We start from the raw sequence: 16327 nt of genomic DNA on the forward strand, positions 1-16327 counted from the left end.
GTTGGGCCAACCTTGGACCTAAGCGCTTTCAAAGATGGTATTGAAGTTATCGTCCCACAGCCTCTGACCATCAGAGTTCCCATCAGTGGATACCCAACTCCTGTGGCTAAATGGATCTTTGAAGAGAAGGAGCTAACTGCTGAGAACGAGCGTGTTTCCCTGATGACCAAGTCCACATTCACAGAACTTGTTGTCACCCCGAGTGTTCGACCAGACAAAGGCATTTACACACTGCAGCTGGAAAATGATGTCACAACTGTCTCAGGAGAGATTGAAGTTAATGTCATTGGTACGTCAGAAGAAGACAACAATTTTCCAAAGACTTTTTCTTTAAAAACTTTGATTAACTCGTGTTTTGTCTGTTTACAGCGGCACCAAGTGCACCAAAGGACTTCAAGGTTCTTGAGGTAACCCGACAGCATGTCCACCTTAGCTGGGAAGCTCCAGAGCATGATGGTGGAAGTCCTCTCACTGGGTATCAGGTGGAAAAACGAGATGTGTCCCGCAAGACCTGGGTCAAGGTGTGTTACCTCAAAACACAATTTTCTTTCCTAAACTGTGAGAAAACTGAAACAGATCCTTGAATGTAAACTTTCTTTGATATACTTCTCTGTTTCCAGCCTTGGTTTATAATGTTAACATCAGTGACTGGCACAGGTCTAAGTTTCTTAAAAAGTTTTATTTGTAGTTAATTTTGTTTTAAGATATAAAATTTTAAAACTACAGTAAAACTGTCCGTGGCCACTTCCGATGAAAAGTCTATATAAACATGCATGAATGCGCCGTTTGCTGTTCTACATTCAAAGCTCTCGTGTTCTCACGTCGCTACACAAGTCTCTACGCAAGTCTCTACGCAAGTCTCTACGCAAGTCTCTGCTATGCAAGTCTCGACGACTGTTTCCAGGCTTTAGATACGAAACTCACAAACAATTATGGTGCTTTGAAAATTAAACCAGGTTGAACTTTGACCAATCAGGGACTTGGATTTGGCAGTGATGTATGAATAGCGTCTTTTTTTAATTGACTTAAGTGCTAACCGTTTGAAAATTGATCGTGGAGGATAAAATAATAATTGTGGTTTGTGCCTGGCCGGGATTATACGTCACCAGATTTTTCATAAATGGTAATAGAGCTATGAAAGAAAAGGCCTGGAGCAAGATTCATGAGATTAGTCCGGTTTCCAGATTCCATACCAAACCTCTTCCAACTCTAGGTGCTGCCCAAAAGGTTTAGTAGCTTGACTGAGTTCCTAACTCAGTAAATGCTAAGGAACCTACCAGTACTGCAGTGTTTGCCAAAAGTGCAGCCTGATAGTGATGATTTCAAATGATTTCTCAGGTGATTACAGGGATCCAGGATCTAGAGTTCACAGTCACAGATGTGGTTGAAGGGAAAGAATACCTGTTCAGAGTTACTGCCTGCAACAAATGTGGACCAGGAGAGCCAGCGTACATTGATGAGCCTGTCAACGTCTCCTCACCAGCTAGTAAGTTACTCTAACACTCACAATTACTCAAGTGTCTTGGGGTTTTTTATGCCTTAGTTGCAAACTAATTACTTTTTCCTCAACTCTGACTCCCTGAAAACAGTTGAGAGTATAAAGCATCAACACCAGATGGCGATGTGATCTGACCTGTTTTATTTATTTTTCATAATTTGCAAAAAAAATAATGATAATGATAAGTGCTTAATTTTGTTCCAGCCGTCTCAGACCCTCCAGAAAATCTGAAATGGAGAGACAAGTCAGCCAGCGGCATCTTCCTGACCTGGGAGCCACCCAAGTATGATGGTGGCAGTAGCATTCGTGGATACAATGTTGAACGCTGCCAGAGGGGAACTGACAAATGGGAGCCCTGTGGAGACATGGTTCCTGAACTAAAGTGCCAAGTTACAGGTCTGATTGAAGGCCAGTGGTACGCGTACAGAGTTAGAGCTCTGAACCGACTTGGAGCCAGCCAGCCATGCAAAGCCACAGATGAGATCCAGGCTGTTGATCCCAAAGGTGTCTATGATGTTCTCTTGTCTTCTTTTTCACTTAAATGAACTTTATATATTGGGATATTTTTTTTTAGTAAATGAACTTTGGTTTATCAGTTTAATTCTTGATCTACCAATATCAACCTCGTGTTCATATCTCCTCTGCAGAGGCTCCAGAGATTCAGCTGGATGCTAAACTGCTGGCTGGCCTTACGGCCAATGCAGGCAGTAAGATTGAACTCCCTGCTGAGGTCAAAGGTAAGCCAGAGCCCCGGGTGAAATGGACCAAGGCTGACTTGGTCCTCAAACCAGATGACAGGGTGTCAATTGACACCAAACCTGGACACTCGACTGTGACCATCGCCAAGACCACAAGAGATGACACCTCCACCTACATCATAGAAGCTACCAACAGCAGCGGTCGTGCTACTGCCACTGTGGATGTCAACATCCTTGGTAAGACCAATGAATGACATAGAAAACCAGCACACTCCTTTTTCAAATGAAGTCCAATTTATAACATGTTTCTTCTCAAAACAGACAAACCTGGTCCTCCTGCCGCTTTTGACATTTCTGAAATTACCAATGAAACTTGTTTCCTGGCCTGGAATCCTCCACGTGATGACGGAGGCTCCAAAGTCACCAACTACATTGTTGAGCGGCGAGCTGCTGACAGCGAGATCTGGCATCGCCTGTCCTCCACTGTCAAACAGACCACCTACAAAGCAGTGGGCCTGGTTAAGTTCAAAGAATACATCTTCAGAGTGTTTGCTGAGAACCAGTTTGGCGTTGGTCCAGCAGCTGAACACCCATCTATCATCGCCAGATACTCCTTTGGTGGGTTACCAGACAAACATTTTTCGTTTTGTTTCCTTCTCTGTCTTTTTTTCTCTGCTTTTTTTTTTTGTTTGACTTCCTTTAAAGTACAAAACAAAAACATAAAAGCTGTATGATGAAATGTTAAGGTTTTCTGCGGATTCTCATTAAGTGCCGGCTGTTTGTCTTCAGACACTCCCGGAGCTCCTTACAAATTGGAAGGTTCAGATATTGCCAAAGACTCCCTGACATTGACATGGTACGAACCAGATGAGGATGGTGGAAGCCCCATTACAGGGTACTGGGTGGAGCGATATGAGGCTGACCATGACAAGTGGATTCGATGCAACAAACTGCCCATTAAAGACACTAACTACAGGTTAGACTTGCCGTCCAAATGATGTCAACGACTGATTGTCATCGGTAAAATTTGTTTATTGACTAAATGTGTTCATCTCTAAAGGGTCAAAGGCCTCCCAACCAGAAAAAAATACAAGTTTAGAGTTCTTGCAGAGAATTTGGCAGGAAGTGGAAAACCCAGCAAGGAGACAGACCCAATACTGATCAAAGATCCTATAGGTATCTTAAAAAAACGATTTCTATCTCAGTTTTACAATGAAAGTATTTGTAAAATGTTACAAATAGTATGCTTGTGTCTGTTTTAGATCCTCCATGGGCTCCAGGTAAGCCCACAGTAAAAGATGTGGCTAAGACCTCGTGCTTCCTGATGTGGACAAAACCGGAGCATGACGGAGGAGCAAAGATCGACAGCTACGTCATTGAGATGCTGAAGAGTGGAACCACCGACTGGATCCGGGTGGCAGAGAACATTGTCGGCTTGGAGTATTTCCTGAAGGGCCTGATGGAGAAGCAGGAGTATTCGTTCAGAGTGCGAGCAGTTAATGTTGCTGGAGAAAGCGAGCCCAGTGAGCCCAGCGACCCAGTGCTCTGCAAAGAGAGACTCAGTAAGAGAAAACTACTCGGAACACAAACAGGCTGTGATGTTAGACGACATACTGGGACTTTTTTTGGTCTGATCTGTTCCTTAAATGTCTTTACAAAGACCAAGGCTTTTCCATTAACTAATTCTAGAGACCTTAAAAAAGCCAGAAAATGAAAAGTAAAACGTCTCATTTATGTTTATTGTGCTGCTAAATTCTTAATCTAAAAGACCTAAACACAGACGTGAGTAATAATGAGATAAATTTACTTAGTTACATTTATTTGAGTAACTTTTTAAAAAGTTTACTCCTTGGAGTAGTATTTCAGAACCATACTTAATACTTGTACTTGGGTGGATTTATTTTAAAAGCTGCATTCTCAGTTACTCTGGGTTAAATCTGTCTAGTTACTGTTTTATTTGAAACATTTGAGCTATTTATTCTGGGGATAGAGGAAAAAAGTTAGCACAACCTCTGGATAGGGAAACTGTTGCAACGTAAATATGAGCATTTTATGGTATAAAGACGTTCAACCTTTAATGTCATCATCACCCTGTCAGAAAGTCTTAATACCATCACCTCGACCTGAAATGAGCAAATCTTCCCCAAAACCTTTCAGATCCTCCATCAGCTCCTCGATGGTTGGAGGTCATCAGCATCAGCAGAAACAGCGCTGACCTGAAGTGGACGGCACCTGAGCGTGACGGAGGATCACGCATCACCAACTATGTGGTGGAGAAGCGCGACGTGAGACGCAAAGGCTGGCAGGCCGTGGACACCACCGTCAAAGAGCTGAAGTCTACGGTGACTCCGCTTAACGAGGGCTCGCTGTATGTCTTCCGCGTTGCTGCAGAGAATGCAGTGGGCGTCGGCCCGTTCTGTGAGCTGGAGGACTCTGTGCTGGCTAAAGACACCTTCAGTAAGTCAGAAGGACAATGTAAGGCAATGAAAGTGGCTACAAAACTGTTGCTGATTGCACTTTTTTTTTTGGTTTGTTTTGCAGCTACTCCTGGCCCACCATACGCTCTGTCTGTCAATGCTGTGACTAAGAAATATGTGGACTTACAGTGGGAGGAGCCTAAAAATGATGGTGGCAGACCCATTCTAAGGTGCACATTTCCCCTTACACTGGCAGTAAAGCTTCACCAAAAGAAAATAACAGTGTGTTAAATGATAATGCTAATAAACTTTTGATTTTTTCACAGTGTTATTGTTTTTACATTTTTACTAAATACATTTTTTTATATATATTTTGCTCTAATATTTCTGTATTTACAAAATATTTTGGGTTTGGGCTTAAACATATTTTTAAAAGTGATGACAATAAACATGTTAAAAGAGCTTACTAATTAAGTATTTTTATGCGACGTGTGTTTCCATATCAGGTTTACATTGTAATACACCTTTAAAATGTGACACAGTTTTCCCCTCGACAGTTTTGTGCAAACAGACATATCTCAGGACTGTGTGACACCCCATGATGTAGAAATCCAATAGTTGGGGTCAAAGCTGTTAAAAAAATTGCCAAACACAAATGGACTTCTGTTAAAAGATTTCTTTAAGGTTTCCTTCCATTCAAAGTTTTGATTGATTAAAAGTTACCAAACATTCTCTATGATAAAATGTATGGATGTGGCAACCCAGTAGATTACATACATCAACATTACACTACATGATACATTCCATTTTAAGAAGTAGGCCCTGAATTTTTTAAACTGCTCACTTAACCCTTAAGAACCAATGATGATATCAGTGTAACAGAAAAGTGTCAGAAATTTGTTTAGTGATCCTCTTGGTTTGTGATGTATTCTACAGTACATTATTTAATTTTTCAGGAAAAAAAAGGTCCGGGTTCTTATGGGTTGAAGGTGGGATGTTTATTTGAACTATCAAACGTGCTGCTTTTTTTACAGGTATTCCATTGAGAAGAAAGAAAAACTTGGAACCCGCTGGGTGAAATGTGGCAAAACTTCAGGACCAGACTGCAAGTACCGAGTTACGGACGTCATTGAGGGAACAGAAGTCCAGTTCCAGGTCTGTGCCGAGAATGAGGCTGGAGTTGGACACCCGAGCGAACCCACCGAAATCATCACCATTGAGGATCCCACTGGTTGGTTTAAAATGATGCAGTTTTTTTTCTTTTTTACAAAAGTAAATCACCTGCATGCAGTGAATATGTCTGTCCCACCAGGTGTACCTTCCCCCCCGATTGAACTTCATGTGACCGGAGCTAGCAGAAACTTCCTGTCCATTGCCTGGAAGCCTCCACAGAAGGATGGGGGCTCCCCAATTCGTGGCTACCACATTGAAATGTGTGAAGCTGGAACACAGAAATGGATGAGGGTCAATTCTCGTCCAGTAAAGGAGCTGAAGTACCAAGCGGAGGAGGGCGTGGTTCCTGAAAAGGAGTACATTTTCAGAGTGAGGGCCATCAACGCTGTCGGAGAGAGCGAACCCTCGGACATCTCTGAAAACGTCTTTGCCAAAGACTCTGACTGTAAGAGCAGAAAGAGCATGGATCTCTGCTCCAAAAAGAGCTGAGAATCCTGCACACATCCACATAAATTCACAAGTTTCCATCTGAGATCCTTTCTTTTTGCGGTTCCAGGTAACCCAACATTGGAGTTTCAGACCTTGGATTTGGTTGTTGTGGAGACAGAGAAGCTTCATATTCCAGTTCCCTTCAAAGCTGTCCCAGCCCCCAAAGTCACCTGGCACAAAGATGGCAAAGAGTTGAAAGCTGATGAGCGTATTAGCTTCAGGTCAATACACCAACAATAAGACATTTAAACTAACTGTAGAGGTCATAATGTGAACAGAGATGTTGCAGAGCAGCCATTCATGGAAAATCTAAAGTATAACACTATTCCTTGGTTTACAAAATATAAAAAAATATAATTCCTCAAAACGTTGGGTTTCAATTTAATCTAGTCCATTGTAATAGCATCATTACATGTGAAAACTAATATTAATCTCTAATCTGTTTAAGGCAATTGGTGCTGAATAGTTGTTTTCTTTTTTAATGAACAGGAAGGAGTACACATCCTTACACCTTGAGATTGACAGCAGCGTTCACCCTGATGCCGGAGTCTACAAGGTCACTCTGGAGAATAGTCTCGGCAGTGCAAGCGCAACTATCAATGTCAAAGTCATTGGTATGTTTTTAATACAAACACTATTTTGGAACATTTCTCAATGTTATGTTGTTAAACATGTTTGTTTTTCGATTCTCAGGTCTTCCTGGACCTTGTAAGGACATTGTGGCCTCTGAGATCACTAAAAGTTCCTGTAAAGTGTCCTGGGATCCTCCTGACTATGATGGTGGCAGTCCAATTCTTCACTACGTCTTGCAGGTCTGACACGACAGAAGTTTATACTCTACTTGCATGTATGCCACAGGTCCTGTAGTAAAATAAAAAGCGAAATAATACCTACAATGAGGGGATATTATTAATGGTCAAAGTTGGGAAAGTTTACCAAGAATATGACATGCATATCTATTTCATAGTGTTCCTTCCACAAGCAGCTTCTCTATCCTTGTGGGAACAGATTTGGAATAGGTCTTCCCTGTTCCAACATGACCTAACACCAAAAATGATGAAGCATTGATGAAGGAGTATGAACTGGTACTGGTATTGTGGTGTGGTAGTGTAGTGGTAGTAAGGTATGATGTGGTGTGGATTAATTATTTCTAAATACATATGTATTATTTTTTACTGTGAATTTCATATTTGAAGACCAAAAATAAAATAAAGAAAAAGTATGTATTATTCATTATCAAATGCTCCGCGTAAACTTTTACATTTAAATCGTGTGAACAAGAAAATCCTGTTCAGAAACCACTGTGGCTTGATCACAGTAATAAATAAAACTGTTTTCTCGTTGGCTCTGAAAATCACGTAGCCACAAGTTCTAGCCACAATGGATTGTAACTTAATTTAGCCAATCGCAATCATCAAAACGTAGCTCTTAGAAAATGCTGGGGCCACATATTAATTTTATGACAGGAGCCGTAGGGCCAGAAGAAATTTGAACGCAGGCCACGTTTGGCCGATGGGCCGGACTTTGGACATGCCTGTTGTAAGAGGATACGTCATTTGTTGCCATTATATCAGAAATAAAATTAGTCAATGTGTCAGTTACAGATGAGGTTATGCACTTGCTCTTTTTGTTAGTTGCAAGATGGGTCTCATGATATTGTTGGTGAAAATCAAAGTTGTTTAAAATGTAAAACGTCAACTCAATGTTTCCTGGAAAGCATCAGTGAACAATATGGTTAGTTTAGTCCCTGGTGTTTTGGGTCTGACAGTTTGGATCCTACAAAAAAAATGTTTTTTTGATGTTTTGGTTATTTTTGTTGCTGTGCAGCGACGTGAAGCTGGCAGAAGGACGTATGTTAACATGATGTCTGGAGAGAACAAGGTCAGTTGGACAGTCAAAGACCTCATCCCCAACGGAGAGTACTACTTCAGAGTCCAGGCCGTCAACAAGATTGGAGGCGGAGAGTTCATTGAGCTCCGCAATCCAGTTATTGCTCAGGACCAAAAGCGTAAGATTGATAGATTTTCTTTAAGTCAATATAAATTGAAGCTTGGTTTTTAGACAGTTTATTTTTACAGTCTATTTGTTAGAATCTGCTTAACTTGTAAAAAAAAAATTAAATCGGCAATATGTTCATGAAATTAGATGAAAATTGTTTTTGGAAAAAGTTTTTGGTTTTTTTATAATAGTGCTAAAAGTTCCACTGTTTTATCTAGGTGTAAAGTTAAATTTGTATAATGAACCATATCTTTATGCTACAAATACATGTAAAACAAATTTATTTTAGCTTTGGATGGTTGCTAGTTTGGTTCACATTTTTAAGATGTTGTCGCTGTGTCAAACAAAAAAAGTTTTCATTGGACATTAATTGTTAAGAAAAGGTAGAAATTTTTTTTTTCGTAAAATGAGATGAAGCTATATGAATAATGTATAATTATATTTTGACCTGTTTATCATATATAAAAAATACACATATTTTATTACTGCTGCTAACAAATCATACCCTTTTTTTGTTAATTCAACGTTTTTCTTTAAACTCTTGAATCTCTCATTTCTATATGTCCAACACTTTGTATGTATTCTACATCAATACTTGCAAAGAAACGTTCAGAGATATTTATATTGTAATCAGAGACTAATAAATATAGATAATAAATCCCCATTTGAATGAATTAATAGCTTTTAAAATAAGTTTGAGAAATGACAAAAAGAAACGTGTCAAAGGTCTAAGACCGTATTTCAGTGAAATTTGTCCCTTGGTCCAGATGCTCCTGATCCACCTGTGGACTTGGAGACTCATAACCCCACATCCAACACTATCACTCTGACTTGGAAGCCTCCCATGTATGATGGTGGTGCCAAGATTATGGGTTACATCTTGGAGAAGCAGCAGAAAGGCGAGGACAAATGGGAGAGGTGCAACGACTTTTTGGTACCAGTCCTTTCCTACACTGTCAGAGGACTGACAGAGGGCAAGAACTACACTTTCAGAGTAAAAGCTGAAAACGCCGCAGGGATGAGTGAGCCATCCCGTAACACGCCTTTTGTTAAGGCAATGGACACCATCGGTAAGGATGGCATGGTCTTGAGTGAAGCAAAAAAAAAAAGTTTCATTAAACTTTTGTCCCCTTTTGAAAATGTATTTTCTGAAAATGCCTTCCACCTATCTTTCTTAGATCCTCCGAAAGTTTTCCTAAGTGGCAGCCTGCAGTCTGGTCTCAGCGTGAGGCGGGGCTGTGAAATCTGCCTGGATGCTAACATATCAGGCTCCCCGTACCCTCAGATCACCTGGTACTGGAACAATCAGGAGATCCAGCCTGAGCAGCTCCGCAAGAGGCCAGAGAAACCTCTAAAAAAGAAGGCAGAGGTTAAGGAGGAGGAGAAAAAGGAGGAAAAGAAGGAGGAGGAGAAGAAAGAGGAAGGGGAAGCAGAGAAAAAAGAGGAAAAAAAAGAAGAGGTGAAAGAGGGAGAGGAGAAAAAAGAAGAGGAGAAACCAGAGGAGGCGAAACCAGAGGAGGCGAAACCAGAGGAGGCGGCAGCCGCAGAGCCAGAGGCCGAGGAACTTGATTATCCAACCCTAAATGAGCGACTGGCTATTGACAACAGCCACAGAGGTGTGTCCTCAGTCGTCATCAAAGACTCCATTCGCCGTGATCATGGAGTCTTCATGGTGAAGGTGGAGAATAACCACGGCATTGCCTCTGCAACATGCGAGGTCAACGTACTTGGTAAGACTTTTGATGAGTTGTATTTGCTTCCATGTTTTTTTTTTCTTTCATTTAACCAGTTTATACATATTTAATAGGTATCAGGCTGGCTAATCAGAGTCCAAACACGGGCAACATTATAAATATAGAAAGAACATCCTACCAACAGCAAGAAAGCTCTAACAGAACAGCAGGGATGCTTATGTTCTTCTATCAGTTGGGTTATAAAAACAAAAAGTGACAATGACAGTTAAAAGTACATTAGATTTCAGAATAGGTTTATTGTCATACGCACAGGATTCTTGTGAAGAAATAAAAATAAACTCACATTTCTTTCTGCAGATACCCCGGGTCCTCCTGTGAACTTAAGATTTGAGGAAGTGAGGAAGAACTCTGTTATCTGCAAGTGGGATCCTCCCCTGGATGACGGTGGCAGCGAGATTCTCAATTACACAGTGGAGAAGAAGGACAACTCAAAGGTGGACTTTGGATGGAGCTCTGTCACTGCCACACTTAGAGGCTGTCGCTACCTGGTGCCCAAGCTCATAGAAAAGAAGGAGTATATCTTTAGGGTTGTGGCTGAGAACAAGTTTGGCCCTGGTGCTCCATGTGTCTCCAAACCAGTCATTGCCAAGAACCCTTTCGGTATGACCCAATATGTACATTACAGATGGCCATTAAAGTAGAATTTAAACATGTACTTTTACATTTTTCAAGTTACATTTCCTCCAGTAATTTTTTATGTATCAGAAAGTTAAGATTGAAGACATCACCTGTCGCACTTAAGCACATGGTCTCCTCTCATTTTCATCAGAACCTCCCGAGGCACCTGATAAGCCAGTCATTAATGATGTCACAGCCAACAGTATGCTGGTTACTTGGAATGAACCAGATGGCAATGGAAGCCCTATATTAGGATATTGGGTGGAGCGACGTGAAATCAACAGTTCCCACTGGGCACGTGTCAACAGGTCAGAAATCACTCCATAAGAATTTGTCTTCTTGGACTTTTACAAAGGCTTGTAAATTACATTAATGATCTCTATTGTACCTATATTCAGAGACATGGTTCCAAATACTGAGCTCAATGTTGAAGGCCTCCTGGAGGGACTGACTTACATCTTCAGGGTGGCAGCTGAAAACCAAGCCGGCCCTGGAAAGTTTAGTGGTCCCTCTGAACCAAAGACTGCCCAGGCACCAATTTGTACGTGAACTGACAAATTCCTTCATTCCTGAACAGTTCACAAGTTTTCATACTTGTCTCACTAGTAATAAATTTATGTGACTGTACAGTTTGGTAATTTGACTAAATTTGTTTTATTATGCAGTGCCTCCTGGACCTCCAATTGCAAGAGTAGTGGAAACCACTGACCACTCAATAGATGTGGAGTGGGATCCACCTGCTGATAATGGCGGAGGAGATATTCTGGGATACCACGTGGATAAGGTAGGACCGCTACTTTTGAGCTAATTTTTTTGGTGGGACTATGACTGCAGCTGGTCAATGTATTAGATAAATTCAACTTTTTAATAAATCCTTCAAAACTTTTGGTTTCATTCCAAGTCAAACCGTGTTTTTTTTATTGTTTGTTTTCCTTCAGGCAATGGCTGGAACAAAAGACTGGTCTAGGTCAACAGAGCGCCCTTGGAAGACCCGGGCCTTTACTGTTTATGGTGTGCGTGAGGGAGCCAAGTACATCGTCCGAGTCATTGCCTGCAATGCTGCAGGAGAAGGAACACCTGGATTCACAGAGTCTGTTTTTGTCAGGAATCCTGCAGGTCAGGATAATTTATTAAAATTTTAGTCTACAGGGTGACTATTTTATATATATATATATTTTGTTAATTTGTTGTTTTCTTCATCAATTCTTTGACACTTATTGCTTTCTACTAACAGAGGTGCCCGTCATTGAACTGGATCTGTCAGTCAAGAATGGGGTTACCATCAGAGCTGGAGAAACACTACGCATACCAGCTACAGTTACGGGCAAACCTTATCCATCAATCTCTTGGACAAAGGATGACAACAAACCTGACAAAGACCGTGTGGAAATCCTCAGCGAGGGCAACAACAGCATTGTTTCAATCAAGAATGTGCAGAGAAAGGACTGTGGCAAATATCAGATATCTGTTTGCAACCCCAGTGGCATAAAGTCTGCGTGGACCAGGGTGGACGTGATGGGTGAGTAAAGAAAAAAAATCAAGTTAAGGCATCCAGTTTGATTGCACTTACCAGGGAATATTTTATATCAATGTTTGAGGAGTATATCAATGTGACACTGACAATGTCATTGTTCTTTCTTTACAGATGTCCCTGGGCCCATTACAGACCTGAAGCCAGTTGTTGTTACTCGTAAGATGATTTTCCTGAACTGGGACGACCCTGAAGATGATGGAGGTAGTGATATTACAGGCTTCATTGTTGAGAGGCGAGATGCCAAGATGCACACATGGAGGCAGCCTGTTGAAACTGCTTCATCCAAGTGTGAGTGTGTGGGCATCATGGAAGGACAAGAGTACTTTTTCAGAGTTTTTGCCAAGAACAAGTTTGGCATGGGCCCACCTGTTGAATTAGGCCCAATAAAGGCTGTGGATCCACAAGGTGAGTACTGACTAGAGGCAGGAAGTCAAGACGTGAAATTTTGATTTGTGTTCAAACTTGTTTCTTGGTTTTACAGGCCCACCGTCATACCCTGAGAAGTTTCACTACACAGAGCGCACCAAGAACTCTATCACATTGGCTTGGAAGCCACCTCGCAATGATGGCGGCAGCCCTGTGATTGGCTACTTTATAGAGAAAAAGAGGCAGGACCAACAAGCCTTTGAGCCTTGTAACACTGAAATATGCCCTAACCTAACAATGACTGTGGAGGGCCTGGAAGAGGCTTGGATGTATGAGTTTAGAATCAAATGTGCCAATCTTATTGGACAGAGTGAGCCATCCATTCCATTGACTGTGGTTATCCAAGATGATGAAGGTGAGATCGAACAGCTCTATAACCTTCAAATATATAGCTGCGGATTAACATTTGAGACAGACTGAACTATTGCGATTTGTTTCTGTTTTCAGTGGGTCCTGAGGTTCACTTGCTGAAGCACTTCAAAGCTGACACCATCATAGTGAGAAAGAATGAGCCAGTTGAGATTCCTGCTAACGTGCTTGGACTCCCCATCCCAAAAATTGAGTGGTCCAAGGACGATGTGGTGATTGAAGAGTCAACCGAGACCCTTTTGATAGAAACCGAGGTGACTGGAAGGATGAATGCTAAGACTACACTGTCTATTCCTGCCGTGAACCGGAGGGACCGTGGCAGCTATACTGTCTTAGCCTCAAACAATATGGGCTCAGCAAAGCACACTGTCTTTGTCATGGTCCTGGGTGAGTTAACTCACTGCACCCAAACTCAAAACAAGATATGTGACTTTTATGTTCTGAACACCCCTTTGCTCTTCTTCTAGACCGACCAACTCCACCCAGAAATTTGACTGTGTCCAACATCATGGCGGAGTCTTGCTACCTGAACTGGGATGCGCCCCTTGATGATGGTGGCACTGAGCTGACCAACTATATTGTTGAGAGAAAGGAAGTTGTTACAGACCAGCCAGAGCTAGAAGAAGGAGAGGAAGCTCCTCCTGAGCCACAATGGGTGGAGGTCACTAACAGCATAATCGAGAGGAAATACGGGGTATGTCCCTTTGACTGTAACAACTGCACTAAATAAAAAGCATGAGAACTCTGTGACAACAGTGGTAATCTCTCTGTTTGTTGCAGGTTTGGAACTTGGATACAAATAAGACCTACATTTTCCAGGTCAGAGCAGAGAATCGCTTTGGTAAATCTGACCCATGTGCAACAGAGGAAGTCAAGATAACAGACCCGTTCAGCCTTCCTGGACCACCAGAGAAACCAGCTATTTCAGAATTCTCCAGGACCTCCATGACAGTGACTTGGGAGCCCCCTAGAGAAACTGGTGGCTCCATGATCATTGGCTACTGGTTGGAGAAGAGGGAAAAAGGCACAGAATACTGGGCTAAAGTTAACAAGACACCTGTGACCAAAAGGGGTGTCAAAGGCTGGGAGTATCAGGTGAGCGGGTTGATCTTCAGTGTCTGAAAGTGCAAATATGTAAGGAGTGGGTCGATTGCAAAAAATCAATTGTAGTGTTAGTTTAAAAAAAAAAGGGAAAGTCTTGGAGCTTTGTTGTGTCAACCTCCTCACTCTACCACCAGGCCACTGAGCTAGTGGCCTATTAGCAGAGTATTTGCCATAAAACTGAGAGGTTATGGGCTCAAATCAATGGTCAGTTCATACTAAAAACTAAACATAGAACCCAATGCCTTACTGCTGTACAGTCAGCATTTATGGGTTGTTTGGGGGGGGGGTTAAACCACTCGAGTCTAGCACCCAGGTGTGTAAAAAAACTGAGAAGACTTTTTTTTTAAATCCCTTATCACAAAATTGGTAAACTTTTTCTTTTTACATCAACTCACTTCAGAGATTATTTTTTTTTAATTGTCTCTGAGCATAGATACATCCTTTACAACACTGTAAGGTTTGCAATAAAAACAAGACTTTTTTGGAAATAAACAAAAACATTTTTCTCCTTTCTTTATGAATCAGGTGACACGTTTGTTTGAAGGAACAGAGTATGAGTTCAGGGTTGCAGCTTGCAATTCAGCAGGAACTGGACCTTTTAGCATGCCATCTGAGTCTGCTTTCGCTGTTGATCCCATCAGTGAGTAAATCATAACGAAATCTGCTTCCTGGGTGGTGAAGAATACAACTTCCCTAAAATGTGCACTGCTGCTTTCATTTCTAGCTCCTCCAAGCATGCCCGCTGCTCCTGTGGTGGCTGACAAGACAAAGCACAATGTCACGCTGACATGGGACCCACCTGAGAGTGATGGAGGAAGTCCAATCAAAGGCTACATCATCCAGATTCAGGATGAGGGTGGATCAGATTGGGTTAGAGTGAATGATGTTGACAGCTTACACCCTACCACAGAATTTACTGTACCAAGCCTCCGGGAGTTGAAGCGTTATCGCTTCAGAATCATTGCAGTCAATGACATTGGCGAATCCGATCCCAGCCCCCGTACCAGTGAGGTTCTGGTGGAGGATGTGCAGCGTAAGTTCGGATTCAAATTTTTATCTTACTGAAAGCATGTCTTATATTGAATTCTTCACTTTCATATTTGATACAACTTCTCAACAGTCCCACCTTTCATCACGATTGATGTCATGGCCGACGACCTTGTGGGTATCCGTGCCGGAGATCCTGTCAGAATCCCTGCCACCATTAGAGGCAGGCCTGTTCCAAAGGTAGCCTGGGACTATGAAGGCAAAGCTGAAACCCAAAAGAAGGACAAACTGCATATTTTGCCTGTGGACTCTGGGGTGAGACCTTTAAAGTAGCACATGATTTTATCATCACACAACTTATTTTTTGTGTGTAGAAGGATGAAACACTTCAAAATAAACAGGAGAAACACAACACTTCTTAAAAAGAAAAATCAGTGTCTCTTTTAACATTTACGTGTCAATTTGTCATTGTTTGTGTATATACAGGTTGAGGCTACAGACACAACATCTGTGGTAAACATCCCAGTCAGCAAGAGAAGCCATTCTGGACGTTACACCATCACAGCAAAGAACAAATCTGGACAGAAACATGTTAACGTCAGAGTGATTGTCCTTGGTAGGTGTTACTTTCTTGCAGCATATCAATGTTGTTCCAGCTGCAATAAAAATGCCCTGACATGTTTCCTTTTTTTTCTTCACGGGAATATTGTTAGTCTCATTGTTCTATGTCTAAGACTGAACTTGCTTTTCCGAAACAGATGTTCCTGGACCTCCAAAGGACCTAAAAGTCACTGATGTCACCAAGTCAACCATGAGGCTGATCTGGAAACTCCCTGAAACTGATGGAGGAGAAAGAATCAAGAGCTACTTTATTGAGAAGAAGTCAGTTATTGACAAAGCCTGGACAAAGGTGAATGTAATTCAGAGAAAATAATTGAATACAATTTTTTCCCCTTCTCAAAAATGCTGTTTTAATCTGCTGCACCTTTAGGCTAGCAAGTGGATTAGTGCATAAACCAGAAAAATGCGTTTTATTTTGTGATTTTTGTAAATTTGATGTATAATGTATGTTTGTGAGTTATCGACTGTTGGACTTCAATACTTTTTTACAGGTGAATGCAGCTTGTGCAAGCCAGGCCTTTGTGGTTCCAGGCCTCCTTGAAGGTCAGGAATACCTCTTTAGGGTCAGAGCTGAAAATCGACTTGGATTTGGGCCATTTACTGTTACAACAGAACCTGTTCGAGCCAGAGATCCTATTTGT

At 41.6% G+C, this 16327-nt stretch overlaps 1 protein-coding gene across 20 annotated transcripts in view; it reads left to right on the top strand.

Annotated features, from left to right (window-relative positions):
* Window positions 1–16327, top strand: part of LOC101168333 (titin) — a 198335-nt gene that overhangs the window by 112189 nt on the left and 69819 nt on the right. For all 20 annotated transcript variants that reach the window (XM_023950682.1, XM_023950697.1, XM_023950696.1 and 17 more), the window contains 36 exons: window positions 2–289; window positions 370–521; window positions 1339–1486; window positions 1703–2002; window positions 2146–2433; window positions 2518–2814; window positions 2986–3172; window positions 3257–3372; window positions 3459–3758; window positions 4354–4653; window positions 4738–4843; window positions 5648–5844; window positions 5926–6231; window positions 6343–6496; window positions 6765–6889; window positions 6969–7087; window positions 8103–8283; window positions 9041–9343; window positions 9452–10003; window positions 10325–10627; window positions 10797–10953; window positions 11044–11186; window positions 11311–11429; window positions 11584–11761; window positions 11880–12164; window positions 12291–12584; window positions 12661–12960; window positions 13053–13361; window positions 13442–13668; window positions 13755–14069; window positions 14604–14718; window positions 14803–15111; window positions 15199–15380; window positions 15552–15681; window positions 15824–15975; window positions 16178–16325. In XM_023950682.1, the coding sequence (XP_023806450.1) occupies window positions 2–289; window positions 370–521; window positions 1339–1486; window positions 1703–2002; window positions 2146–2433; window positions 2518–2814; window positions 2986–3172; window positions 3257–3372; window positions 3459–3758; window positions 4354–4653; window positions 4738–4843; window positions 5648–5844; window positions 5926–6231; window positions 6343–6496; window positions 6765–6889; window positions 6969–7087; window positions 8103–8283; window positions 9041–9343; window positions 9452–10003; window positions 10325–10627; window positions 10797–10953; window positions 11044–11186; window positions 11311–11429; window positions 11584–11761; window positions 11880–12164; window positions 12291–12584; window positions 12661–12960; window positions 13053–13361; window positions 13442–13668; window positions 13755–14069; window positions 14604–14718; window positions 14803–15111; window positions 15199–15380; window positions 15552–15681; window positions 15824–15975; window positions 16178–16325 (8085 nt within the window). The remainder of the gene's footprint in view (window position 1; window positions 290–369; window positions 522–1338; window positions 1487–1702; window positions 2003–2145; window positions 2434–2517; window positions 2815–2985; window positions 3173–3256; window positions 3373–3458; window positions 3759–4353; window positions 4654–4737; window positions 4844–5647; window positions 5845–5925; window positions 6232–6342; window positions 6497–6764; window positions 6890–6968; window positions 7088–8102; window positions 8284–9040; window positions 9344–9451; window positions 10004–10324; window positions 10628–10796; window positions 10954–11043; window positions 11187–11310; window positions 11430–11583; window positions 11762–11879; window positions 12165–12290; window positions 12585–12660; window positions 12961–13052; window positions 13362–13441; window positions 13669–13754; window positions 14070–14603; window positions 14719–14802; window positions 15112–15198; window positions 15381–15551; window positions 15682–15823; window positions 15976–16177; window positions 16326–16327) is intronic.

This window comes from Oryzias latipes, chromosome 21 (genome assembly GCF_002234675.1).
Source record: "Oryzias latipes chromosome 21, ASM223467v1".
Taxonomy (NCBI): Eukaryota; Metazoa; Chordata; class Actinopteri; order Beloniformes; family Adrianichthyidae; genus Oryzias; species Oryzias latipes.